Raw genomic sequence first — 27,747 nt, forward strand, 5'->3', positions numbered from 1 at the left:
ACCACAGGCAGGTCTGCCTTCCACGAAATCTCAACGTAAAGTTTCCAGAACAGCTCTCTTGAGCTCTTCCTCGAGAAGTCCCTGTCTCTACATACGTAACTCCTGTAGTATTCTTCTGCTGTCTGCTTCTCCAATGGCTGAAGGCTGGCACCATAAAAAATACATGGTTCCTACACTCTACAGACATGATTTGACTCAATATAACCACTTCCCCCACTGAACTAATATAATACAGCAATATTTAAATAAAAACATTGTTGTATATATTCAGTCATACTCAGACCATGCACAATGAATGTAAATAAAGGCTTGTTCATAAATAAATAGGCGAGCACTCTTGCAAGGGCATTCACAAAAAATGACAACCGATTGTCGTTAAATATTTTGTAAATGATTATTAGGGCGTGCTTGTCAAAAGTGTATTTTGGTGCTCTTTACAATAGTGGTGTTAGCTAACACATGCAATTGACCACTTCTTAAGTCACCATGATTTTGTATTAGCATTTGCAAACAGTAGTTAAATATCTGGCAAAATTAGTAACAGTCATTAAATAAATACAAGAGCATGACACTATGTGAGGTATTCATGTTGTAGTCATTCGTTGTGTTAAAATGGTTCAAATGGCTCTGAGTATTAATGGGACTTAACTTCCGAGGTCATCAGTCCCCTAGAACTTAGAACTACTTAAACAAATGGTTCAAATGGCTCTGAGCACTATGGGACTCAACTGCTGAGGTCATTAGTCCCCTAGAACTTAGAACTAGTTAAACCTAACTAACCTAAGGACATCACAAACATCCATGCCCGAGGCAGGATTCGAACCTGCGACCGTAGCGGTCTTGCGGTTCCAGACTGCAGCGCCTTTAACCGCACGGCCACATCGGCCGGCAACTACTTAAACCTAACCAACCTAAGGACATCACACACATCCATGCCCGAGGCAGGATTCGAACCTGCGACCGTAGCGGTCGCGCGGTTCCAGACAGAAGCGCCTCGAACCGCTCGGCCACATTGGCCGGCTTTCGCTGTGTTCTTGTGGAGAATACGATGTTCTGACAAACATTTGCATGATTAAAAAAGATATAAAAGACGTCGTAAGTCAATAAATATAATACATACAGATGAGTTGCTTTCAGTTATAGTTAAATGCTGTCATCTGACATATCGTTTGTTGAAATCACATGAAAAGATTAAAAGCTGTTAATTCAGAGGCTCATTGTGTAAATGTTTATTCACTGTGAAATAACTTCTGTTGTTTTAAATATATTGAAATAATGTTGTTATTGGATGCTCCTCATTTACCTGGGGTCGCCAGTATATTCGTATTTGCTTTAATACTTGACTAAGCTATTATTGATTCTCTAAGAGCTGTGAGTTAGCCATCTTTAAGAGTGTCTGACACTCCGCCATTTCTTGGCGCATTGACTGTCCTCTAAAGCGAACGTACGCCGTCAAAATTCCCCGTATCGGTATTTACCCACATCCGGCCACGCTGCTTCTCTCTCTACCTGCTCGCCTAGCCGGACTGACCGTGACGCGTCCTCAGCCCTGGAGCCGCACAGGTAGTCCTCAGCCACATAAGTTTTTTTTTTCCCAATTTTCATTCCAACCTCTGAGGGAGGAGGGCGGGCTGTTTTAGGGCATGCTGGCGTCCCTTTTCAGCCATAGGGTTTTCCATATTACTTTTATTACAGTTGATTTTTCTTGCAAGTGCATTCGTCGTATATGGCTTACAATTTTATTGCAATATATTCTTTTTTAAGTAAAGATTATTATAAGATAGGTTTCAATGAAAATCAAGACATGGATAATAATAATGAGCAGTATAAGTGAAGTCATGTATAAATAAATAGATGTATAAATGGGGTGCAATTTGTAAGTAATTTGGTAGTATTGATATGGTTGATTTTCTTAATCATTGTACATATGTTTTGACAATCTGTAAAAGATATCAGATTCCGAGCGTAGTTGCTTTACAATATGTTTTGAATGCAGTAGCGTTCATTTGTAAGTGGTGTTGCGTCTTTTTTCCGTACGTATTTTCAATTTCAATGGGAATTTTAATTGATCCTTGAGAGGAGTGTGTCCAGTATTGTCAGGTGTTTGGTGTTGTTTAGACTGTTTGGTGATTTCTTGCGTTGTTGTGCATGTGCGGTTAATCCATTATTATTTCGTCTAGGTGAGTTGGTGGTGTGTTTTCACAAGCAAATTCGTCACCCATTATACCAACTCCAGGCGGCCAAATCGCTCACCTAAATACGCGTAGCACTACAACTTCCACGCCTACTAAAGTAAATGGAGCTTAGGTATCAAAAAAGTTCACAGCAGCGACGACTGTTGGTACCAGTTTTCATCTAAAACAGTGGTCGTGAAATCGGGACGCGAATTAAGTATTCGTGCGGCCTGCGGTTCTCAGGCATATTTTATAACAATATACATTTAGCAGCTAACAGCGGAATCCAAAAAAGTCAGCTGACGTTAAGGGCTTCGTAAGACTGTAGTTTCCCTGCTCAGTAACAAACAGTAATACTTACAGAGACAGTAATATTTCAGGGTGTGTTTAATTTTACTTGATCCTTCTGAATTCGGCCGTGAACTAAGTAAAATTAGCCACCTGCCTCAGGGAGGAGGGGTAACTGGTACAGCGGCAGCGACGCTACAGGATAAATGTTGTATTGTTTGTCTTCCATTACTTACAAATCACGGGAGTGCGCGGCTCGTACCGAAGAGCTACTGTTGTATCAATTTTGACATGGACGAGCACTGATTCGTGAATGTGCATTAAAGAGACGACCACCCGCAAATACAGTAATTATTTGTAGAATGTAATATTAAAGTTGTAGTACAATGACGTGAGTAGAAGAAAACTGGTATTTCATGTATAGACTTTATAAGGACAAATACCATTATTAATCAAGTCATTCGCACACCTGGTGAAAGCAATAACACTTCACCACGCAACTGTAGTGTAACTTGTGCTAGATAGCTCAGGTTGACAGCAATCTGAAATAGACCACAATCAACACGAACAGTTCCGAAGGGTACCGTCATGTAGCAGTAGTACTCTGGCGGCGCTGGCCAACTTCTCGCGTGTCTACTGTACAACAATACTATCAATAACAAAAGTGACCAATAATTATAGGAGCGCAATTTCCGAGCGCTCTTCAGATTACAGAAACATGTGAGGTCGTAGTTTCATTTACATTTGTTTCGATGTTTTTACCCCCGCGTAAATGGCTTAGCACGGACTGAGAGGTTTACCCAACCAGTTGCAGACGTCAACTGAAACTACAGTGCAATTAATATTATATTGCACTCGACAGTTAAGAGTGCGTGTTGCCTGTATCTGACAGGGCCAATCATATCTTTCAGTGTAGCGCACGAACTCTCCATAGTTGGCATCTGCCCGTCATGTGCTCTGTTTCTGCTGTCGATGCGCAGGTGGCAACGCACTGCGTCACTTGTAGTAATTGTAATCGCACTATAATGAGAATACTGTCTCATATAATAGTCAAAGATTCGGCATTTAGAAGACGCAATATGGATTGTTTACGTTTGAATTGGTACAAATATGGACGAGAAAACAAAAAAAAAAAGCGTCACAAGACACAGTTTTAATTATATTTTTATACTTAAGTTTACCGGTGAAGCATATTTAACATTTGCAAGTGCAAATGGTATGAGTATAATTCAACAAGCAACAGCAAGCATAGTAAAGACACTTGGTTTTGACGTTCAGTCAAAATGTCCGTTCATTATCTCTGGCAACTTGTCGCATTTCAAGTTTTGAATACCAACACACTCAAGCAATTAAAGCACAAACTCGTATTGGACCCTTCATTTTGAAAGGGGTATGAAAGTCAATTTTTAGCCGCCGCTAACATGATTCTCCACCAACGGCAAATGAGATTGAGTGGCAGGTCGCTCAGCCTTAATTGCTCCCAATTACGCAGCCAGTAAAACAATAACGTATAATGTATTTATCTATCAGCCAGGCGCAACGAACGGCTGTGAATACGATTATTTTTGTGAACCTTCAGCGAGAGAGTTTTCTGAACAAATCAGATACCGTATACTTTTGTCCTTTCTTTCGCCAACGACAGTTATTAAAATAGTAGCTTCGGGCGTTTGAATAGAACGAGAAACACGAAAAGCAGCGCCGCCAGATGAAGTAAAAGTATGGATACGCGCGCCGCGCCATGGCGAGAAAAGCATTTGTCAGCACCGGCGTGAACATGTTAAATGTATGTAATCATCGGCTCGCACAGACAACAGAACAGCACTTCGGCAGCCAGTTGCAGTGCCACAACTTTAGGTCGTCCAAAAGCGAACATTCCCAAGTGCCAATAAACAATCTTTATGAAACTTGGTGGATGTGTATAAGGTTCAAAATAACGCAATATATATTTTGTCTTTGTGTCCAGGTTCACTTTTAAGGGGTAAAACACAACCTGAACTGTAATTTGGGTTATTAGGTATGGAGGGAATCTCTTTGAAACGATGATATGTAAAAAATGTTTCTCATATGATAGCTTATATGTAATTAACGTTATCGAAAACGGTATTATCTAATTTTATAATTTTAAATTTTGCGAAAAACCCCACCATCATTTATTAATTTCGAAAAAACTTTTGTTGCAGCAAATTAAAGCAGCTTTTAAGCTACACAAATCCAGGTGTAATAAAGCTGTTTTCAAAAATACAATTTTTGGTTAAAGAATGGTTCAAATGACTCTGAGCACTATGCGACTTAACTTCTGAAGTCATCAGTCGCCTAGAACTTAGAACTACTTAAACCTAACTAACCTAAGGACATCTCAAACATCCATGCCCTAGGCAGGATTCGAACCTGCGAACGTAGCAGTCGCGCGGTTCCGGACTGCGCGCCTAAAACCGCGAAACCACCGCGGCCGGCCTGTATTTCAGTACATTGGTAAGAATTATATTCTTGTGACTTCAGCTTGATTACATTGTCTCTCAAATGGAGATTGACATCAAAATCATTCAACAGAACTAGATCTGAAAATCTTCTCACAAAGTTCTTCCAACATCGAAACATGTATACTTCTCACGACTGTAACTGTGCCGTCGAGCCCTTTGGGATCACCAAATGAACAAGTTCCTTGTTATCAAGTACGATGCTCTGTAAGGTTCTTTCACACTGACAGCCCCAAGAATCTAACAATAATACAGTTTTTTCCTTCTTTGGGAAACAAATACCAAAACGTGACACGATGCATTATAGTTGCATGCCATGAGTACTAATACTAACATTTTTTATTTAAATGTCGTCTAAGCTGCCAAATAAGTCGGAAAAACTAGTTCCCATTTTTACATTCCTGACTCTGCTCAGGACATATTAGCCTTTTTCATTCTTGTATTAAGTTACAAAGTTTACTGTAGCTATTGCATAAAAATGAAGCGTGTTTAGGCTGACTTTAAACACGACAGAATGGTAAACGATCATTTATCATTTAGAGAATCCACAGCCTGTACGAAGTGTGATGGGATCCGCCTTTATTAATTGTAAAAGTTAGTGTTTTAGGCCTCACAGGAGCATCCCTAATTGACTTCATGATGAAACTAGCTGGTCGCACTCGGTTCACTAGATTTTAATCAATAAGCAGTGGGATTTGGCTAAACGAAGCTAACATTAAACATCACTCAAATGACCCTCCTGTCGCAAGAAATTACAGGCACACCTAACTTTTTTCAGCTGTAATTTCCTATTTAATGACCGTTTTCTTTCTCTGTTTTAAACACTATCGCACGACACATTATTAATGAATTTTTGGCCGCAAGGGGTATCGGATTTTAGTGAGTAAATTAGCGTGGAGTATGTCGCGTTCTTCCTACCAACCATTCAAATACCTGTTTCTCCTTCCCTTATTGTCCTTTTGGTCTGGCAGCCATTGCAACTGAAATAGCCACAAACGCAGCATTCAGACTGATTAGCGAACATTCGAAGTCCCTTTTTTTACATCGTTCCTTTCCTGCCCTCCCATGGTGATGCGCTGTTTCTATCGCAGTCAATAAGCATGCGAAGAAGCTACCGTACAGACGGAGAGAGGATATTTATGCTTAGGAGAACAAATTACATACTAATATAGTCGATGATACTGCTTTCGTCCCCCGAAAGTTGTAAACATTCAGATTTACGGATATTGAAAAGAAGCTCTATATTTTGGTGCAAATGGAACGGTAGTTGGAAATATGTTGGTATTAGATGCTACTGCAACATAATTTCAAGAAGCCAAGATGTCGAAGAAGGAGGCGCTTTACGTACTGGCTGTGTGCGGTAAGATACGGAAACGGCGCTTTGAAAGCGAATACGAGTACGAGGAAGGGCCTCCCTCGCCACAGGGATCGCCGTTCAAACTACCTGACGCAGGGTGTGACCATAAATGTCCGGCAAACCCTGGCGACCACAAATGTCCGCGATGGCAACTTCCGGCATTCTCTGGAGGCTCGGTTGAGCAGTTGCCAACGGGCTCGTGCGCATGCGCACAACTGAATTCGCGTATGAGCAGTGTCTTCCTCCCGCTTCTGGCTACTTGAAGCGTGGGTGTTTGCCGTATGAGCTAAGTAGTAGCGAGTAGCCAGATGCTACCCGGAAATTTTTTCCGGCGCGCCCAAGCTGCCAGATTCGCGCATGTGCAGAGCAAGCTGTGTTGTAGTGGGGATGGGGGTCCTCCTTCACGTGACCTGTGAATATGTTTCGTGGTGTTGCTGGTCTCTTCGTTTACGGCTCCCATGTCAAATGAAAACAAAACAGATTTCTATGGCCGGGAGTCATCAAGTGAATTAATATAAATTCTCATAATCATGAAACACAAAAATAAGTTAGTAGTTCCAATTTTCTGATTTTGTATTATTTCCACTTTATTAGTAATCAACCATTAATCTCTTAATGAAGCCATTTCTGACTATTTTGTAGAGAAATTTGCTTCTATTAATTTTTTCCGCTGAGGAAGTTAGTTTATTTGAAACGAAGTGTTTCGTTCCGCACTATTGGTTACTTTCAATTCGTTCAATTTCAAGTGAAAATTTTCATATTCTGGGAGGAATGACATTATACCATAATAAAGAATCAAACATGAGAATACAGTACTGGATCTCCAAGAAAATTGGTATCACGAAAACCACATAGAAAAGCTGAATATCAGGCACTTCAGGGTGCATCTGGACATATAAATGTGCAATTAGAGTGGAATGAAGCATTTTAGTATGGTTTATGAAACTCCGATGCTGCTGGAGTAGTCTCTGATGTCCTGTTCCTTTTATGTCAATGTAAGATCTCTTAATGCTATATACGTACGAACATACGTAAACATTGATTTGAAGCTGACTAAGTAGGCAAATTTGGTCAGTAGTTTTTGAACTAAATATTTTGTTTCAAATATATTGACAGCTGTAGCAGAATTTTACAAATCTGCCTTCTGTGAAACAGTGTTTTTCGGTCACAAGGCACTTGTCTAATACTTCCTCTAGGCCTGAAGTTATTTCTTAATTTGTGTTTACATCTTAAATTTATAGAATGCCATTCTATGCTAAATTGTAGACTAGCAGCATACCGTGTTTTATCGTTTTAACTCCCCACAAGGATTTACATTTATTCCTAGAGTAGAATATAAACTGTCAGTTGTACAGTTTCTTTGCCTCTCAGACAACCTTGTTAATTTTTTACACATTTTGAAATAGTCATGAAATTTATTGTCCTTTGTACTGGTGTAAGCTACATAAGAAACATTTTTTTTTTGCAAGAAAATTGTATTCCATCCTACTAGCTTTTTGCAGTGCTGTGTAGATGTAAACCTAATTGGTATGCTACACAGTAATATTGCAGAGTACAAATTAAAAAAAAAAAAACTGTGTCACCCCATAGCAAAATGTTATGGTACTTTGAGCTGTGGAATCTAATTTTGAAATATGCCAAGAACTGCTTCCTTATTTGCATCCTTCATCTGGGTGGGATATGACAAAAAAATTGCTATAGGTACAACTCTGTATGTCCTCTCACCAACATGCCGCAGGGCTGCATATGGACACGTGATGCCCCACCACGCACGAAATTCCACACAGAAAAGCGTATGAGCAAAGCAAGCACCAAGCACGGGCTGCCTACGTCATCGTAGCTGCGCATGCGCAGTACAGCCTGTTGTCTGACGCTGTCTGGTAACTGCTCAAACGATGGGAAATACCCCAGCTGGAAACAGTCGAAGTCCTTCCGGGGGTGTGACTCCTGATACAGCCATCCCTGGAAGCCAGCGAGACCATAATACCGTCTGACTCTCAAGACTGTACTAGGCGCACTGTTGGATAAAATTTAAAGCCAGGTTCGCTGCTTGGACATAATCATCAAAAATTGTAGGTAATGAGTAGGGTAGTTTCACGAATTCGCCTTCTCGCGGTAAATGTGGGGTACTTCAGTAAAACGTGCGCCACCAATAAAGGGACAGCACCAACTACAGAAAGGTGGAGCAGCTTGTTTAGCCAATATATTCATTGGTTATTCTAGTGTGGTTAATGCGGAGTCGATCAAGAATTTTAGATTCTCGGTTGGATGCTCTTCATGAAGAAACAAACGCCTTTCGGGAATATTTTATGGTACCTGACCCGTTAGGATTAACTACGCCATCCTGCTCCCTATTCCATGTCGCTAGGAGCCGGAATGCGGTCGTAAGTCAGAACACTGCCCTTAATACCAATGAGTTATTTGTTGGTTACTTCCTTGATCAAATGATCTAATAGTTCGTTTCCTAGGATTCTGCCGTGAATGGGGGGTTAGAGAAATACGATCGACCTTCCGACGTTATGCTGGAAAAGTAGGTCTTGAAGGGCAATACAAGTGAGTGCTGGAGACAGCAGTGAACCATTTCTTGCAAACTGCTTAACGTGGCACTGCTTTCCAGAAACGTCTCCTGTAAGCAGGTGCTGCCGTATCAATAGCATAATGGCTGTCAGTTCTGCAGTACACTACATTCCTTTCATTTGGAGTGGCGCTTTTATATATGTGTGAAGGCGTAGCCCATTCGGCAATCAACGCATAATTCAGTGTTGATAATTTCCGAGCTGTGGAGTTCGTTCACTAGACTGCGCTGATAGTCGAGGGGCTTCAAATCCAGGCTATTCGGGGGTCAAAACTCCTTTGACCAGAACATGTCAACGTTATCAGAGAGTCAGTTTTGGACTATATGGCTCGTATGAGGTCCTCTTGGGCCATCCGACGCATTGTTCGCTCGCTGACATCAATAGTGACGCGAATTCCCTCAGCGATTGCCCAGGGTTCTCCGAAATCACCACCTGAGCCTTTTCGATGACTTACGCAGTTCGCGACACGAGTTTCGTCGAATGAGGTTTCCTCGCCGGGTAGCAGAGCCTTCCTCAGACTTCCCCGAAGCATTATACGTGGCCACACTATTGTAAACAGTTGATCTCGGGTACCCGAAGAATCGCGGCGCCTCGGTTGTACTCCGCACTAGTCCGTACCATCTCGGCCATTTTGAGATTGGTTCGAATGGTTCTGAGCACTATGGGACTCAACTGCTGAGGTCATTAGTCCCCTAGAACTTAGAACTAGTTAAACCTAACTAACCTAAGGACATCACAAACATCCATGCCCGAGGCAGGATTCGAACCTGCGACCGTAGCGGTCTTGCGGTTCCAGACTGCAGCGCCTTTAACCGCACGGCCACTTCGGCCGGCTATTTTGAGATTCCGACTATTTATTAGATTCCTGTGGTTTTCAAGAACCCTAGTCGCGACATTCGGTGAAACTACCATATGGCGGGAAATTCAAATTGAAATTTGTCCGGATTAAAGCGCCGCAACCTGTAGTTTAGTACGGCACAAATGAAATCCGCAACTCTGCCTGCTCAGCACCTTAACTCCGCAACTTGTCCAAAACTGCCCTTGCCGCTAATACCTGAAATCCGCAACTAATAGTATCTGTGATTTTCTCTTGATGACTCTTCGCAACAGCTCTGTGGGCCATATTGCAAGAGCGCACCAATGTCATTCTAAAGACTATCACTTTTGTATTATAATTAAAAAAAGTTGTCTTAAGTACCCTAACATGAGGATGATTAAGTATTTAAAAAAAGATAACATAATTACTAGGATCAGTGGCATGTGTTTTTGTTTGCAATATATGTATAAGCTGACAATAACATTTAAGCTTTGTACGACACCTACTTCAAAAAGAGCAATCTGCCCATTGTGTTCTAGATGAACACTTACCTTTCTTTGCTTTTCTTGTTAGTTTTTGATATGGAACCAGAGCTGACACTTTTTAGCCGAATGGAAGAGAGTCTGTATACTGTACAGATTACAAAAATGTAAATGTATGGGGGAGCCGATGCAAACAAGAGTTAAAAAGAGAACGCAATGGGTGGTATTCATTTGTCGGTCTCCATTGTGCAGAGGACTCCTTTGTCCAAACATATGTATATGCTCTTGTACCTGACCTGAAGGGCCGTTGCTGAGTTTGAGTAGCGGGATTAGTGAGCCCTTCCTCTACCTCTCCTGAAGTGCTGAGTACCTGTGCTCCCGTTTAGTAGTAGTTTGAGTCGTCAAAACTTGCAAGGAATGTATCCCTGCCCCTGCCAGTAAGCTAACTACGGCGCTCGGGCGAAACGTCCTGGGTGGAGGTGTGGCCCTCTGTGATGAACTACGTTTAAAAGGTGTACCACGGGATGCAGACCCGTAGTCCAAGCGGAACAATATAAGGGTTTTATAAAGTTACAAACGAAGAATGATCGATGCGTCCAGGAGGTACTAAGGCAGCGTAGAGTTTTTTTTTTTTTCGGGCACTTCTGTTTAATCTGGCATGTAATAAGTAGACACGTAGCGTTAGCGTCTGAAATTCGTCGTATAATTCTGTATATCTGTACTACCTTAACGAACTCGTTATAAACGGGTGTGGATGGATTGTTTGGCGTCGGAAAAACGCGTTACATATGTTTTGGGTGTAGTGAATTGTGAGCCATGGATGAGTGCCCAAGAATGGGCTTTTCTTATGGCGTCCTGTAGTTTGCATTCTGCAAGGATCTGTGATCTAGTAATTAAATGTTGTAGCAATTGAAATGTGTTATTAGACATTTGTTTTGGTTTTGTTGCATAACCCCTTCCTCTCTCGCCCACAGCTCAGTTCCCCTCTGGAAAATCATTTCAACTCTTGTATTTATTCACTGGTTTTTAATTTATTCTGATAGCTCAGTTTCTCAGTGATCACAATTCTCCTTTCTGTGACCTGTAGAATGACGTATGTTGCTTCCGTGTACTTATTCTCCAACTAGACAGAGCATAAACCTTCACATAAGAATGGCTGAATGGGATCTGTACTCCTACCACTGTGGATGCGAGTCCAGTGTGTCAACCTGTAGACTGCTACTCTCATTGTAAGTAAAGACAAAACAACAAACAGCTCTTGACCGCACAATAAAAAGGATCGAAGTTTGCACTAAATGAATGAAATATTAATATGCAGTTTCGAAGTTGCAACTCTGTCACTTTCTTCTTGAGTAAATCTTACGCTTTGAAACATACATTGTGTAATCTCCATATCGCACCATAATGGGCAGTTTCAGCCGCCGGTTCACCTTTTCCGGGCCGCGCTCTTATAGACATTTCTTATGTCGGTAGATGAAACGTCATTAAGCCACAAGCTATCTCAGGAGTAATAAAAACGCACTCTATGAAGTTTAAGGTTGACACAAATCAACGGAAAGGATCGCCAGCATCTTAAGATGAATGAGTAATAAGCCTGTCAGCGGAATACTGGAACTGTTCTCACTGCCTCATACAAACCAGTTCTCTCGCCTCAGCAGCCGGTTGTAATGTCTGTCAACGAGATAGTCCGTATTAGTGGCAACAGCAACGGCGTATAGTCAGACAAATGACAATCAACACCTAGTAAACCGAAATTAATTTGTTCTAAACCAAAGTCACAGCATGAGATTTGCAGCGCTTTGCGAGGATCGACGTCAGCACATTTATCTTGCTCTTGTTAAACATTATTCGGTTGTTATCACTATTTTAACAAGTATGATTGAGCTATCCAGAAGCAGTATCGTTTTAGAAAAGTGGAAGCGTCAATATTGTTTTGATTCAGTAGTGAACTAGGTGGTCAGATTTTATCGTAAGAATGCAGCTTTTGTTTGGATCACTTTAAACCGTTATCACGCATTCAATTCACGTAAGAATGAATTTCACGAGCTACATTCAAACCATCATATCCCGACATCGGATAAAGATTATTGGAATAAAAATGGTTCAAATGGCTCTGAGCACTATGGGACTCAACTGCTGTGGTCATAAGTCCCCTAGAACTTAGAACTACTTAAGCCTAACTAACCTAAGGATATCACACACATCCATGCCCGATGCAGGATTCGAACCTGCGACCGTAGCAGTCGCGCGGTTCCGGACTGAGCGCCTAGAACCGCTCGGCCGGCTTTCAAACTTTGTTTAATATATTGTAACATAGTTACAGTAAGAAAGATGTTCGAACGGCAGTACAAATGGATGCTAAACCGGGATAAACCAAAAAGTTTTTGTTGAAGTGTACAGCAACCATTCGCAAATGAGTTTTAGGTTTCTCCGGTTAAAAAAAGTACTGTTACCTGTTTCGAATTTTTCACAATTCATCATCAGACGGTTTTTTCATGTTTTCATCAAAACAAATTACACATTGATTTCCCGTGAGTTGCCCTATGATAATACTAGGTAACAGTACTTCATTTAAAAAGTAACCTAAAACCAATTTGTGGGTGGTTGCTGTACACCATCAGCAATTTATTTCATGTAACAGCCGCGGTCTCTAACCATGTCTTTCTTCGACAAAATTGCAAAAACTTTTTACGCTATGTTCCTAGCTCAAATAGGAACCGAGCACACATAACAGCCCCCCCGCCCCCAACCGCATGGCCATCTCTAACATATTTGCCACAGCGTTTTCACGCTTAGCGCCGATAATGCTGCTTCTATAAACAGTACTTAATAATTTTTACTAAATAATCAGCGAGGACTAGGTGATTTTCATAGCTCTTTAATACACATACCTTACCCCAGTTCTGAATATTGGCAATGGCTTCTAAGCAGTACCTAATATTACCAGTCTCTTCGCAACTGGTCCCGGCGGAGGTTCGAGTGTGATGACCTTAGCAGTTATGTCCCATAAGATTTCACACACATTTGAACATTTTTTGAACCAGTCTCTTCATAATTTTTTACGCTCCTCTCTATCCTGTCGTCCAGCTTAAAGTATTTCTTTTTCCTCTTCTTCCCTTCATGATTCATCACCAACTTCACGTAGATGCAGTTAGTGAAGTCTGCTTCAATGTTTCAAGCGCTCCGCCAACGAGGTGATTCTAGGATGAGGGTTTCCAGTAACATTATTTATTTTGTTATGCCACCCTTCAAAAGCATTGGTTGATTGGTGCCTTTTTCCGTAGCAGTTCCTATGGGGATATCCTCAGCTTTTGACAAAGTAGTCAAAAAATTGAAAGAGCTTTTCGTTATAAGGAGCTTGTGCATGAATCTCAACCCATCCGTTACTTACGTCTCTGGTTTTACAAATGCTAGCGCACACATGCTGACGTGAAGTCTTCGTTCTAGCGGTAGTCATCAGTTAGACCGAGGTGTGGAGATCTTCTCATAAACTCTTCTTCATATGGAAATAACATCCATTTATTTCACTTCTGGGGAAAATCTGATGAAGGGTCGATATCGCAGCTGTCTCAAAATCTGCGTTCACTTCTCTAAGACACCACTGAAGAACTGCTTGTTTAATCAGACGAAACAGGCGAACGGATTTGTGTCTATTCTTATTAGGGTGCAGTTCAAATACAGCAGGAAGACTGTTTCGTCACTCAGACAGGTCTACATGTATGGTATAGATTTGTGCGAACTGTTTGCTGCAGCTCGTAAAATTTTCCATCCTTTAAATAATTGGAAGACGTTTTAGAACTGTCTTTTCCTTTGTTTCCATTAAAAATGATTATGCCCTCCTCTAATCTCTCATCTTCTATAAGAAAACTACTGCCATATCATATTTTTAGGAGATGTTCATGATCAATTTCATACGAGTTCTTGGGCTCTTGTTGGTCCCGCCCGTGAATGACTACCGACGACGTAAGGTTTTCTTCAGAGACTCTGCGTTTGGCCTAACTGTAACAGTCATAACCTTTATTATGAAGACTTCCCATTCCATCCGAGTTTCTCTCTCGAACCCTCCTATTCGCCCTCTCCACTTGCCTCTGCACTTTCAGAGCTGTGTCATCAGGTGGTCCAGAGATGTTCTGATACGTTAAACACTTCTCGGTTTTTCGAATGCATTCTTCCCTTGCAATGATTCGATTTCCGGCGTTAACACACCCATGTAAGAAGGCCTTCTTTAAATTCCTTAACGTTACGATGCACGTAACCATTGCAATGAGCAGAAGGCCTGCCCTTGGTCGTTGTAATAATTTACATACCGGAGGTAGTACTAGGAACTTCAGAAGCAAAGTGAGAATAAGGACTTGAGTTTCGACCAGCGTGACGTTATCGCTTAGGAGCAGGTTAAAACGCAAGTGTCTGGACACCGTCCAGGGGAATTCCAGCGGCCAGGTGGCGGGGAGGAGGAGGTGACAAGGGTACTCAACCCTGTGGAGCAGGTAAAACCACAAACTTCCGGAGTCGCACGTGTCGGCGTTCGCAAGTGTCCAGACACCTCGTTAGAACGTCTACCCACACACTGTGGTGACTTTACTCCTTCGCTGATTGCCTTCCCAAATCCTAGCTTGTTGTCAGTCTCATATAACCTCGTCATTTACGGGATAAGCCCTAATCATGCTTTTTAGGATAATATTGTTTGTTTGGTTCTCCCAGGGTAGGGAGATTTGGTCTTCTAAACCTATCAAACCAAATACAATCTTTCCTTAACAAAAATTACCCTGCTGGCCTGTCCCTGCCCACCACTTCTCACACCTCACTCCGTTTTTATTCCTCTATTTCAGTTGGTGATAAAAAAGTGCTACAGGGAAAAGTTCTACTACTTTTTTAAATATTATGTAGAATATTACATACACTTATTATGTGAACCTAGAATCTATTCAACAATTTTCTTTATTCTACATTTACTTCATAAATCGGGAACAGTGTGCTGAAGGTTCATAACAGTATAATAATATTTCTTACGTTAGCTCTTAAACTCGCAGATAATTCTCGGAAGCAACTATCGGAACACGTACGTTTAAACCTGGAGTTCAGTAGTTTCTTAGTCATTATCATTACGCGAGCCGTATGTGAAAGTAATGTTCTAGAGTTGCTTAGAAAATTGACTCTCGGTACTGCAAGGTAAGCCTTCCTGCAATACCGAGGTATTATCAGTAAAATTCACAATGAAAGTAATTTGAGCAATTCTGTAACGCTCTCAAATTGACTACACATCCCGGTGACATATCAGGATGATATTCTTTGAGTCTTCTTTATATTTTACGTTAGTTCTACTCGATAAATTTCCAGACTGACGAACAACTTTCAAGTGTCAGCAATAAGAGTATTTTGGAAGCACCCCGTTTGTACGTGAAAGTGCCTGTTAATCAAAAGGATGGACCTTTTAGCAGAACAATAGGTTAAGGACATGCCAATCAAAGGAAGTCTGGACGGTACCTAACTGTTTTCTGCTGAATAGTAGTAGTTCTTCCAACCAGCAGTCTATACGGGCAAGCCAGTTGAGTCTTTACTTGATGTTGCTCACATCGTTGGTAGTTGGACTATGCGCGGCTCTTCTTAAAAAAGAGTAGTTCGATGTAGTCAGAAGGTCGAGCCGCACAGGTCTGCTTTCATGCCTTGCAGCCAGCTCGTTGCAAATTGGACATCTCGAATAAATGGAAAGTGGTCCTATGATAAGTAAGTGTAATACAGACAGAAATAATCTTGTAAAATACAGTAAAATTAAGTTGAAAGCGTTACGAGAATGGTAGCAAAATCGCCAAACTAGATAGTCGTCATAGATGCGCGAAAACTAAGTCCCTTTCAAATGGCTCTGAGCACTATGGGACTCAACTGCTGAGGTCATTAGTCCCCTAGAACTTAGAACTAGTTAAACCTAACTAACCTAAGGACATCACACACATCCATGCCCGAGGCAGGATTCGAACCTGCGACCGTAGCGGTCTCGCGGTTCCAGACTGCAGCGCCAGAACCGCGCGGCCACTCTAAGTCCCTTTCGTGATCACAATAGATGTAATATTCACTAGCTCAAAACGGTTCAGAGCTCAACACGATGATTCGCAAATTAACACAAGCGATTCAAAGAATAGTTCAAAAATGGCTCTGAGCACTATGGGACTTAACATCTATGGTCATCAGTCCCCTAAAGAATAGTAACTCATACTCTGTCTATCCTCAGTTTTGTAATACAAGCGGAAAGTGTTAAGTCTTCCGCTGGAACACATTCGGACCTTTCGTGAGTTGGTCCCTTCAAAAGTCAGAGTATTGTCGCTGCCGTTCACCGCCCGGAGTCAATCACTTACACGACTGAATCACGCACTTTAGCACAGGCAGGTCTGGCTTCTTCCAGCACTCGACTTAAAGTGTCCCGAATCGCTTCTTTGAGCTGCTCATTCGAAAAAGTGACCATCTCCACTGGACTCCAGCAGTGTTTCACCACTGTACACATCTCATTGCTCTCATTGGATGAAGGCCATCGTCACCAAAAATTTATTGTTCTTGAGATCTGCAGACATGACTTGATACAACTTGACTACTTCCCGCACAAAATAAATGTATTACAGCAATATTTACATAAAAAATGTTCCAAACATTCGGTCACACTGAGATCATTCACCATAATTTAAATAAAGGTTTTTCTTTAATAAATAAGCCAGCATTCTTCCGCAAGTGCGCACACGATAGACGAAGCAAATTGTTGGTAAATATTGTTTAAACAATTATTTGTGCCTGCCAGGCAGAAGCGTCTTTTGGATACTATTTTTAGTAGCGATGTCAGCTAACACAAAGGATTGACCACTTCTTAAATTACCATGATTGTGCATTATCAGTTGTAGTAAATATTTAAATAAAGTTACTGGCAAAGAAGTAAGTTGTTCATTAAATAAATACGTGAGAATGACAAAATGAGGTATTCATGCTGTGTTGATTTGTTGTGTAATTGTGGAGAATACTATGTTCTGACAAAATTTTGCGTAGTAAAAAAGATATAAAAGACGTCATAAGTCGATAAATAAAATATACTGATGAGTGGCTTTCAGGGACGATAGCTATCGTTTAATGCTATGATCTGAGGTATCGTTTGTTGAAATCGCATAAATCGTTTAAAAGTTAATTCAGAGAGTCAGACAATATGAAATTCAGCCTTCAGTTGCAAGGCACTTTTTTTTTTTTTTTTTTTTTTTTTTAGTTTACCTAGGTTTCGATGCCAATAATGGTATCTTCTTCGGAACAAAAATTAAATTATTTTGAGGGTCAAACATTGGCCATTTCACAGAATAAAACTAATGCAGAATAAAGACGCATAATCAAAAGATTATGTCTGCCAATACTAAAAAATAATAAGAAAACCGCAGACGGAGTTACGCCGGGCCAGGAATATCGGCCACACGTAAAAAAAACGAGGAAACGGAGCAATGGTCTTAACGTGCACGGCATGCGTGACTTCCTGAAGTCCCTACGTAGTTGCCAACTGAAATGTACCTTCGTGCTAACTATTACAGATAATGGCTCATGCATTTCCGACCAATCTGTTTCCGGATGTATGTCGTCTGTTCATTCTTGTAATACTTAACAGAGGAATCCCGACAACAGGTGTCTCCGGTTAACAATAAAACTGCTGTTATAAGAAGCGCTGTTGGTTTGTAATTTCAGGTGCTTCCCCACAGCGTTTGGCTGTAAAACACAACAAATTTTCACATGCTACCCAACACAAACTCAAAGCAGCAACGTCAGACAGCAAACTGCAGGCAGGCTGTAATGGAAAGGTATAGGTGACGCATGTCTACCTTCCCAAGTTAGCGAGAAACCTCCCTGAAAACACTAGAAAATACTGGCCCTACGTAAACACGCTGAGCGGATCGAAAACTTCTGTTGTCACTCGTCAACCAGTCTGGCGCGAAAACAGACAGCAGAAGAAAAGCCGAGGTCATTAATCTCACGTTAAAAAAATCGGTAACACTCGAAGATTATAGTAAGTTACCAGCGTTCGACCGCCGCCACATTGGGATACTGGGCAACGACGTGGCCGACAAAGCCGACAAGGAAGCATGTTGGGATGGTGCTGTCCATCAATGTCCCATCCCGTTACACACCATCATCTCATTCTCTGACAGATGCATTATGCGTCAGTGGGAGAGTAAATGGTTGCAGGTGACAGACAACAAACTGCGGTCGCTCAAATCTACCACAGAGGCTTGGCGGACTTCATGTCAGCCTCGCCGCTGGAAGGAGGTTCTGTTTACCAGACTGCGCATCGGGCATAGCCCTTTGAGACATGACTTCGTCCTCCGGCTGGAGGATCCACCACTTTGTGAAGTTTGTAGCGTGCCGCTTTCAGTTCAGCGTATTGTGGCTACGTGTGTCCTATATACTGATATTAGGGCAGCCCTCAGTCTCGTTGGAGATCTTCCCCCGATCCTCGCAGATACCGATCCAAGTGTTACAAGGGTGGTGAAATTTTGTTAACTGTCAGGTCTCATTCCTAAACTGGTGGGGAAGGGCGGCAGACTTTAATACATTATAAACTACTCCGCATGGGGGGGGGGGGGGGGGGGGACAGCTTTCGTCCCCACTCATGAGATTAGCGTGTGATTTTTTTGTCAGGGCGCTGGTGACCATGATGTCGATCGCCCTCAATCCAAATAATAATCATCGTCGTCGTCGTCCGCGGACAAACCTCTCAACCTCATCAAATAGAAATGAAAATCGCTGCTGCTTAAAAGTAACCAAATCAGTTGAAAACAAGTAAGGTGCACAACACCGATGACTTTCCAGCTAGCTTTCGTAGCGTGTACTCTGTTGCATTGGCCCCTTTCTTAATTCTCACTCATCGTGAATCTCGTGCACGTTTGGAGAAAAGTGCAGGTTTCTCCTGCAGAAAAGAGCAGATTCGCAATATTGTAGACGAATAAAGTTCACATCTGCCTGCTGAAACATCCTCGACTGTTCTGATTTGCAGTTTGATAAGTTTCCTAGATACAGAAAACCTTTTGTCCATAAACGAGAATGACTTTAGAAAGAATCACTTTCCAAACAATTCGCAGTTTTCACATGCGAACCAAGGATGCAGACCAACATCTATATTCCCTATTCCTAAATTTCTGGAAATATCTTGACATTATATTACTGTGTACCCTAACAAAGATGTGGCTTGCTTGTGAAGACTTTGCTAGACCACGCTATGTTGACCAGCAAAGTGTTAGACATAGCCAGTGTCCATAGTGGCCCAGTGTAGTACGATAGGACTACTATTTCTAGTCAACGTAAACTATCCGTTGGCCGGCCGAAGTGGCCGTGCGGTTAAAGGCGCTGCAGTCTGGAACCGCAAGACCGCTACGGTCGCAGGTTCGAATCCTGCCTCGGGCAGGGATGTTTGTGATGTCCTTAGGTTAGTTGGGTTTAACTAGTTCTAAGTTCTAGGGGACTAATGACCTCAGCAGTTGAGTCCCATAGTGCTCAGAGCCATTTGAACATTTAAACTATCCGTTGGATAAAGTGGACAGCAGTCTTTGGTTTCATGATGGTGCTGTTTTGTGCAGAAATATTGTCGAGTGAATATAGTGGAATACAAAATGAGTTGGACCGAGTTGCTATTTGGTACAATGAATGAGAACGTACGTTGAATGTGGCTCAAGATAAGTTAATACGAACAGGTAGGAGGGGAAAAAAACTGGTACAATTTTCAAATATAATATTACTGGTATGTGCATTGAAAGAGACACTTCGAGTAAATTACGTGGCGTAACGTTGCGAAAATAGGTGAAATGGAGCGAGCACATTGGTCATTTGTAAGAATGGCGAATGGCAGATAGCAGTTTATTCGGAGTTTTGGAGAAAGTGTGGGGTATAAAGGATACCGCGTACAGAATGCTTGTGCGACTTGCTCTGAAGTGTTTGGGATCACCACCTGGTCGGAGTACTGGTAGACATACAATATGTGATAAAAAACATCCGGGCACCCCCAAAAACATAAGTTTTTCGTATTAGACGGACTTCGAACGTGGTCAGGTGATTGGGTGTCACTTGTGCCATACGCATGTACGCGAGATTTCCACACTCCTAAACATCCTAAATCCACTGTTTCCGTTGTGATAGTGAAGTGACAATGAAGGTGTACGTACAGCACAAAAGCGTACAGGTCGATCTCGTCTGTTGACTGACAGAGACCGCCGACAGTTGAAGAGGGTCGTAATATGTAATTGGCAGAGATCTGTCCAGACCATCACATAGAAATTCCAAACAGCATCAGGATCCACTGCAAGTACTATGACATCTAGGCGGGAGGTGAGAACTTGGATTTCATGGTGGAGCGGCTGCTCATAAGGCACACATGACGCCGGTAAATGCCAAACGACCCCTTGCTTGGTATAAGGAGCGTGAATATTGGTCGACTGAACAGTGGAAAAACGTTGTGTGGAGTGACGAATCATGGTACATATGTTGCGATCCGATAGCAGGTTGTGGGTATGGCGAATGCCCGGTGAACGTCATCTGCCAGCGTTTGTAGTGCCAAAATTAAAATTCGGAGGCAGTGGTGTTATGGTGTGGTCGTGTTTTTCATGGAGGGGGCTTGCACCCCATGTTGTTTCGCGTGGCACTATCACAGCACAAGCCTACATTGATCTTTTAAGCACATTCTTGCTTCCCACTGTTGTAGAGCAATTCGGGGATGGCGATTGAATCTTTCAACACGATCGAGCACTTGTTCATGATACGCAGGCTGTGCCGAAGTGGTTACACGACAATAACATCCCTGTAATTGACTGGCCTGCACAGAGTCTTGACCTGCGTCCTATAGAACACCTTTGGATGTTTTGGAATGCCGACTTCGTGCGAGGCATCACCGACCGACATCCATACATCACTCCGTGATGAATGGGCTACCGTTCTCCAAGAAACCTTCCATGACCTGATTGAACGTATGCCTGCGAGAGTGGAAGCTGTCATCAAGGCTAAGGGTGGGCGAACACCATACTGAATTCTGGCATTACCGATGGAGGGCGCTACGAGCTTGTAAGTCATTTTCAGCCAGGTATCCGTATACTTTTGATCAGAGTGTAGCAGCAGTTTAGTGACGTGCTGCTAAATTGGTCACCAGTCCGTTCGATCCTTGCGAAAATGTAACGGAAATTCTTCGGATAAGGTGACCTTTTCGCCAAATGCTATTGAGGAATTTCAAAGAACCAGCATTTGCAGCTGATGGCAGAACGATACTACTGCCGTCAACGTTTATCTCGTGTACGTGATTTTCTTGTATAGCTTAATGGATATGCCGATTTTTTGTTCTATGTTTCCCTCTGCACTCTGACAAAATGTTTTGTGATGGTTCTGTTTCTCTAGATTACATAGTATTTGTCAAGGGATGTTTTCCAATAAGTATTGTCTTTTGCGAAGTATCTTCGGATATTACTGATGTTTGCGTTTTATAGATTATGTAAATCCTGTCAGAGATCCATCTGGTTTTATGGACGGACTACTGGAAATACTTACTCCCTGGTCAGATTCGCACATTTGTGAAAACCGGTATTTGCTTGGTGACGTAAATGCCATGGTGTATTGCTGTGCGACATGTCATCACAACACAAAAATAAGTGGCCACAGGGACGGCACCGTCTTAGTATCACAAGCAAAACTAACTGGCAACGGAAACATTTATTTCCCTAGCAAAGGTTCACATGCTTTCTCCTGGACGATTGTCTTACATCTTGTCGAAGTGAACCTTTCCATATCCACGTAGTGATAAGTCTGAGTAGATTTTCTGCACGAAATTATTAGATTTGAGACTAAGTTGAAAGACTATTGTATGAATTGCTGTTGTGGTCAAGGCACTGAACTCGTTCTATAGGAAAAGGCTTCAAATCATTTTTCAACCATTCTAGTTTATGTTTCGCTATTTTCATATTGTCCTCAAGATTAATGTTTGTACTTACAGAATCGTTTCATATTTTGGTTAAGGAAAAGGCGATTGATTTTCTCACATTACAGAAATTCATAATCCATTCCATCCACGAACTAAATTCTGCAGCTGAGACACGTCATCGGTAGTAGATATGTATGTGGATATTTCTGATCATTTATCATCTTATTTCCGAGTCATTCGTTTCCTAGGAAAATTTCTGCTAGATTTTGTGGTATTTCCCGACGTAACACAAACACAAACTATTTTCTTCTTCAGTTATTTTTATTTTAATCAGTCGAGGCCCTTGATATTCAGTGCGTTATGTTTGAAGTATTTATTATACATAATGTTTGTCTGTTATATAGAAATCGGCAACATAACATCTTATATCGGGTTCTTGTAGCTTTAATGTGAAGGTTATGGTTTTTTTGGTGGTGCATATTCCTGTGAAATTTAAACTAGCGATTCTGCACTCTCCACGAAGACTTGGAAATAGAGATGCAGGGGAACGGAGAAGTAGGTTCCTTGATGTTTACTAAAGGTTATTTCCTTCCCCCTTCTTCCTTCAGGACAAAATTATCAGGACTTAATACCCCGTTGGACTTCTTTTGCATGAAAGATATTACATGTTCTCAAAGCAACCATAAAACATTAGGGAGTACAAGGAGCTAGAGCCAATGTATTAGACATATTTCAGGTACCTTGACCTCTCCGCCTTTTCCATTACCAAAACTGAGGAAACGTTACCGGTCTTTAAAAACTGTAATGCTCGATGTGCAACTAGAAAGTTTGTGAAGGCTGTACAAAATAATTATTTAGTCTTAAGCTCTCACTTTGAGTTACAGGGTAGAAAGCAGTGTTGCGTTAGGATACACAGATGGTAATTTTCGTTTTATCACATCATGTTGTGCAATTTTGGAAGATATGCCCGCCAGTAATTCGTTAGAACTGCAGCATGTCATTGTTCTGTTGTTCCGCTGTAGTAATGTTTTCCTTTTGTTTTGCAGGTTAGCTCTTTACGTGTACGAGTATCTGCTTCATGTTGGTGCGCAGAAGGCGGCTCAAACGTTTCTGTCAGAGGTAAGACATTTTCAACGTTTCTCTCAGTGAAGTTCTGACTGTAACAGCTATTCGTAACAATCTCTTATGGCCAAATGGAATATAATCAAATTGTATCGTATCAGAATATTATTGCACATAGTACCTGGTTCGTCTCATACTTCCACGTATCGTCGCAATCATCAGAATGTTGGGACACAAATCCAAACATTTTGTCAGTTTGTATGGAAAATTGTAGTTGGCGTTCTACTCTTTCATTATCTTATAGAGCACCTCTAGAATCAAATAGCAGTGCGGGTAGTTTGTGGAGTTATGTATGTAAATGTCGCAATGAATTGTCCAAATAGTGAAGTCCCTAGCATTTATAGAGGAAATCAATGGCTTGACCATAGAAAGCAGGCTCAAATAGATGGTGGTTACAGTAGTACTGAGGCTCACACAGCGGGGGGAGCTAGATCAAACCAGTCTCCGGACAAGGGAAGACAGAAGCGATGGCGGCGGCGGCGACGAAAACAAACAGCAACAACCACTCCTGAACAGACGTTTATTCATGGGGCACGTTAAGGGAGGCTCATGGACATGGCGAACTAGACAGTGCCCAGAGTTGGGGCGGAATTCAACCATTTAAAGACCTGTTCTTGACTCCTAGCATGCTTTGATGCAGCTATCGGCAAAGAAGTTTTATAGGCTATAGACAGTCCGAACAGATATAGCCATGGATTGAAATGAACTTTACAGTTCACTGGTGCCCTTTGCCAATAACGTGGCAAAAATGAACAAACTATTTCACAATAAGTAAGAGATCACTATAGGACATTAACGCTAGTCTTTCCGCTCAACTCAAAACAAACTTCGGAGTGAATTGCACACAAGAGACCCGCACACTCCTGTCCAGTTGCAGTCTGTAAACACAAAAGTAGTGGTTCATGCAGGACAGCTTTCGTCGTGTGGTCAAAAGAATAAAGTTTCTCTCCGTGTACACGACGCCGTGTTCCGGAAGTCTTCCGGGAGGATGGTGTGCGAAGATTGGTGCACGCCGGTAGATACTCTGCCATGTTTTACTTAAATGATGACCGGTTCTAGTTCGAGCGCCCGATGTCGCAGACGTAAGGGCGAACAAGGCTGTTGTCCCGTCGTAGTCTGCCGGTCGCCGTCTGGCGGGGCTTGCTACGACGACGACCGGGAAAAGTAAGGAGGATCACGATTTGGTGACATTCCGGCATTTGCACACGGACGACAATATGGTTTTAAACTTGGATTCTTCCAATGAAGTCATGGAAATAGAAGCTTCTGCTCCAGCTAGTGGAAGAAAACTACCAGCAGTAACCACAACAACTGGAGTACAACGTTCTTCGACGGCTAGCGACGGAGCTTTCGTAAGGCCACCACGGAAAAAAAACTCGCCCATCCAGTGGATACAACAAACACTTTCGTAGCTGTAGATGACTGTGAAGCACCAGCAAAAGAAGCAAGTTGTAAACAAGAAGAAGAAGAAGAAGAAGAAGAAGAAAAACCACCCAGTGCTAGACAGAACCTGCCACCAGTTGTGTACTGAGTTTCCAGAAGAATACAGAATCTTGTACAACAGGGTAAGCCATCTGTTAGTCGGACTTAACAGCAAAACACTGGAGGGGACAGCTTGAAGCTTAGGCTTATCACTGGGACGGACTGTATTGATGTTATCAACATGGTTGGGACGATGAATATATGGTGTTTAATGTTCCCATAGTTAAAACCCAAGATGTGAAGAGTTGATCTTCGAGAAACCCAGATAAAGACGACAGAAGACACGGTCAAGGCAGTACTTGAAGACATCGGATTTGTCACTACCAAAGTGCAGAGAATGATGATGCGTGGCTCGAACGGAAGATTCCACTCCTGGCTTTCCTCCTCAGTGACAACAGAAGGGCACTTCAACAAATCTGTCCCACAAGCTGCAGAGGATGCTAGATTCACGGAAACACACGCTGTGGCCAGTGAGAACTCAAACCGCTAACGTAGAAGATGCACCAGGCGAGGACTTTTAGAAGAAACCAGTCCAGAATGGACCAAACTGCATCTGCCACACCTACCACATCTGTGCGTGAGCCAGCGCAGCAACACGTCCTCACCACGAGGGACGATCTTCACTTCACTGATATACAGGAACAGCTTGTGCATCAGCCACCATCACCACAAGCACGCCTGCAGCAGCTCCTGTAAAACCAGAAGAGCTTGCACCACCATTTGTAAACTGGCTTGAAACATGCCAACCCACTGCTTACCAGCCAGCAACAGAACTCGCCGCCCTCCTCAGGACATCTGAACAATGAACGAAATGCTATAAGCTGTAGCTACGATCGTGGACAATGTGCCAAACGTCATTTTGGCCAACAACCAAGCTGCCATCAGATGCAGCACTGCACCGATATAAGAGGAGACGCACCTCAAACATGGCCGACTTTAGAAGACTGCAGAATCTACACACAGTGATGTGGGATGGAAACAGTCTCTTCCCTCCCGTCCTGAACTTCAGTTTCCTGCCCCACCATCAGATTTAAATCTGTCTGTTTAGTCATCAAAACCAATCTGAAGCCTGAGCTAACAGTAAATATTGTCAACTATGCACATTACAGGAATAACAGACTGACGCATGGTGGAGGAATTGCGATCTGTGTGAAAGAATTCATACTTAATCACCATGTTACTTCACCACAACTGATATTATAAAGGTCAGTTCTGTCATAATAGAAACCACCCAATGGTAGTTACCTTTGTCGCAGTGTGTAGAGTGCCAAAGGGACAAGTGACAGTCAACGGTGCAAGTGCCCTTCTGCAACTTTGGGGCAAGGTCTTTATTGCTGGAGACTTCAGTGCCAAGAACCAGGAATGAAATTCCCACATCACTAACTTTGGTGTACGAAGACTACAGTGAGCTACAAAGTGACGCCATGCTCAAGTGTTCAGGCCAGATGAATGTACCATCTCTGATAGTCATCTGGATATCCTTGACATAACCATCCTCAAGAGCATCAACTGACTTCTAGACACCAACATTGTCCACAAATTCCCGTCAGGCCATCTTTCGGTGGCCTCCAGTTCGATGATGGAGCCTACCTCGACACCCACATCTTAACACCAGGAAGACAAACTGAAATCACTTCTGAGAACATGTCTCCAGAAGTATTGCTGCGGTGCTAATTGATGACACTAATTTGGAAGATGCAGTCAACAATAACAATATGGTAATCGACTGTCTCCAACACACCACTCTGCTGAACTACATTCCCAGTACTACTATTCCAGCTCTATGTCCTGTGGTAATCCTTCTCATCAGGAAACGAAATCATCTATGCAGGGAGTAGCACAAGACTCTTCACCCAGCCACCAAGTGGCACATAAATCTTCTGTAGCACAAACCGCTCTTGTTAGAAGATGGGAAGAAAAGTTTGCATCCTGGAACCTGACAGTCCATCTTGGATCATAGAGCGTTCACCAGACAGACTTCCACCATATACCACACCCTGGTGACCAGCAGACACACAAGCAAACAAGGCAAATACTTCGGCAGAAGCCTTTGAGAGCAATGTTCAACCCCTCAATCAGCCTGTCAACTAGCAACATCTCTGTTTGATCAAAGACAGTGTATCAGACTTCCTTGCAGACAAGAAATAGAAGAAGACATTGCTCCCATGACAGAATGTGAGATGACTTCCCACTTATGTCTTCTACCGACAACCAAGGCAGCAGGATGCGACAAAATTAATGGCCGAACTCTCAAGTAACTCCCTGAAGGAACTGTTGCTTGCCTTACCAGACTCTTCAACATTATTATCTTGCAGAAGCAGTACATAGACGCATCGAAGCATGTTTGTACCTAACACAAGCAAAGAACAGTCAGAACCAGCTAACTGTGAGTACCAATAAGTAAACCTGCTACCCACGCTGAGTGTTTTGTCTAGGAATCTTGCATACTCTGTTCACTAGGCAAACAACTCGTATTAGTGAGTTTTATTACAATGAGTCAAGATACAATTACTTACCTTTGATAGATGTGTCACAAGCAAAGGGCGACGTACAAAACAATCAGTCTTCTTCAGAATAAATATGAGTCTGTGCTATGTAGAGAGTAATATTGATAGAGGTTATGATGCATGTGCTAACGAAGTGGCTAACATTGAAGTTGCTATCAAACTGGGCTCCACCAGTTGAGTGGGGCACTTAAGTCCTCTTCAACTAGGGGGCACTGCTGTCACGTTGTCGTCCTGGAGGCAGGTCTGCCAGTGTGGGATTGGTTGACCTCTCATCACAGCCATCTCTTCCCTATCATTACCAACAGGTGTGCTAACACTGGCTTTACACTGTAACACTGAGTAAAGTATCTGAGAAGATATTCTTTCTTGTTTTCATTGACCAGGCAGCTACAGCACGTAATTATTCTGCACCATGAGCCTTCACCACACTCACTCAACAACTCAGCAACTACCAATCAGCGACATCTCCGTCTGATCAAAGACAGTGTATCAGTCATCCTTGCAAACAAGAACCTAGAAGAAGACATCGCTCCCAGGACAGAATGTGATACTTGCTT

At 42.3% G+C, this 27,747-nt stretch overlaps 1 protein-coding gene across 6 annotated transcripts in view; it reads left to right on the forward strand.

Annotated features, from left to right (window-relative positions):
- The window catches only part of LOC124556799 (single-stranded DNA-binding protein 3), a 382,113-nt gene that overhangs the window by 54,019 nt on the left and 300,347 nt on the right, over positions 1-27,747 (forward strand). For all 6 annotated transcript variants that reach the window (XM_047130814.1, XM_047130816.1, XM_047130818.1 and 3 more), the window contains exon 2: positions 23,126-23,198. In XM_047130814.1, the coding sequence (XP_046986770.1) occupies positions 23,126-23,198 (73 nt within the window). The remainder of the gene's footprint in view (positions 1-23,125; positions 23,199-27,747) is intronic.

Source organism: Schistocerca americana, chromosome X, assembly GCF_021461395.2.
Source record: "Schistocerca americana isolate TAMUIC-IGC-003095 chromosome X, iqSchAmer2.1, whole genome shotgun sequence".
Lineage (NCBI taxonomy): Eukaryota > Metazoa > Arthropoda > Insecta > Orthoptera > Acrididae > Schistocerca > Schistocerca americana.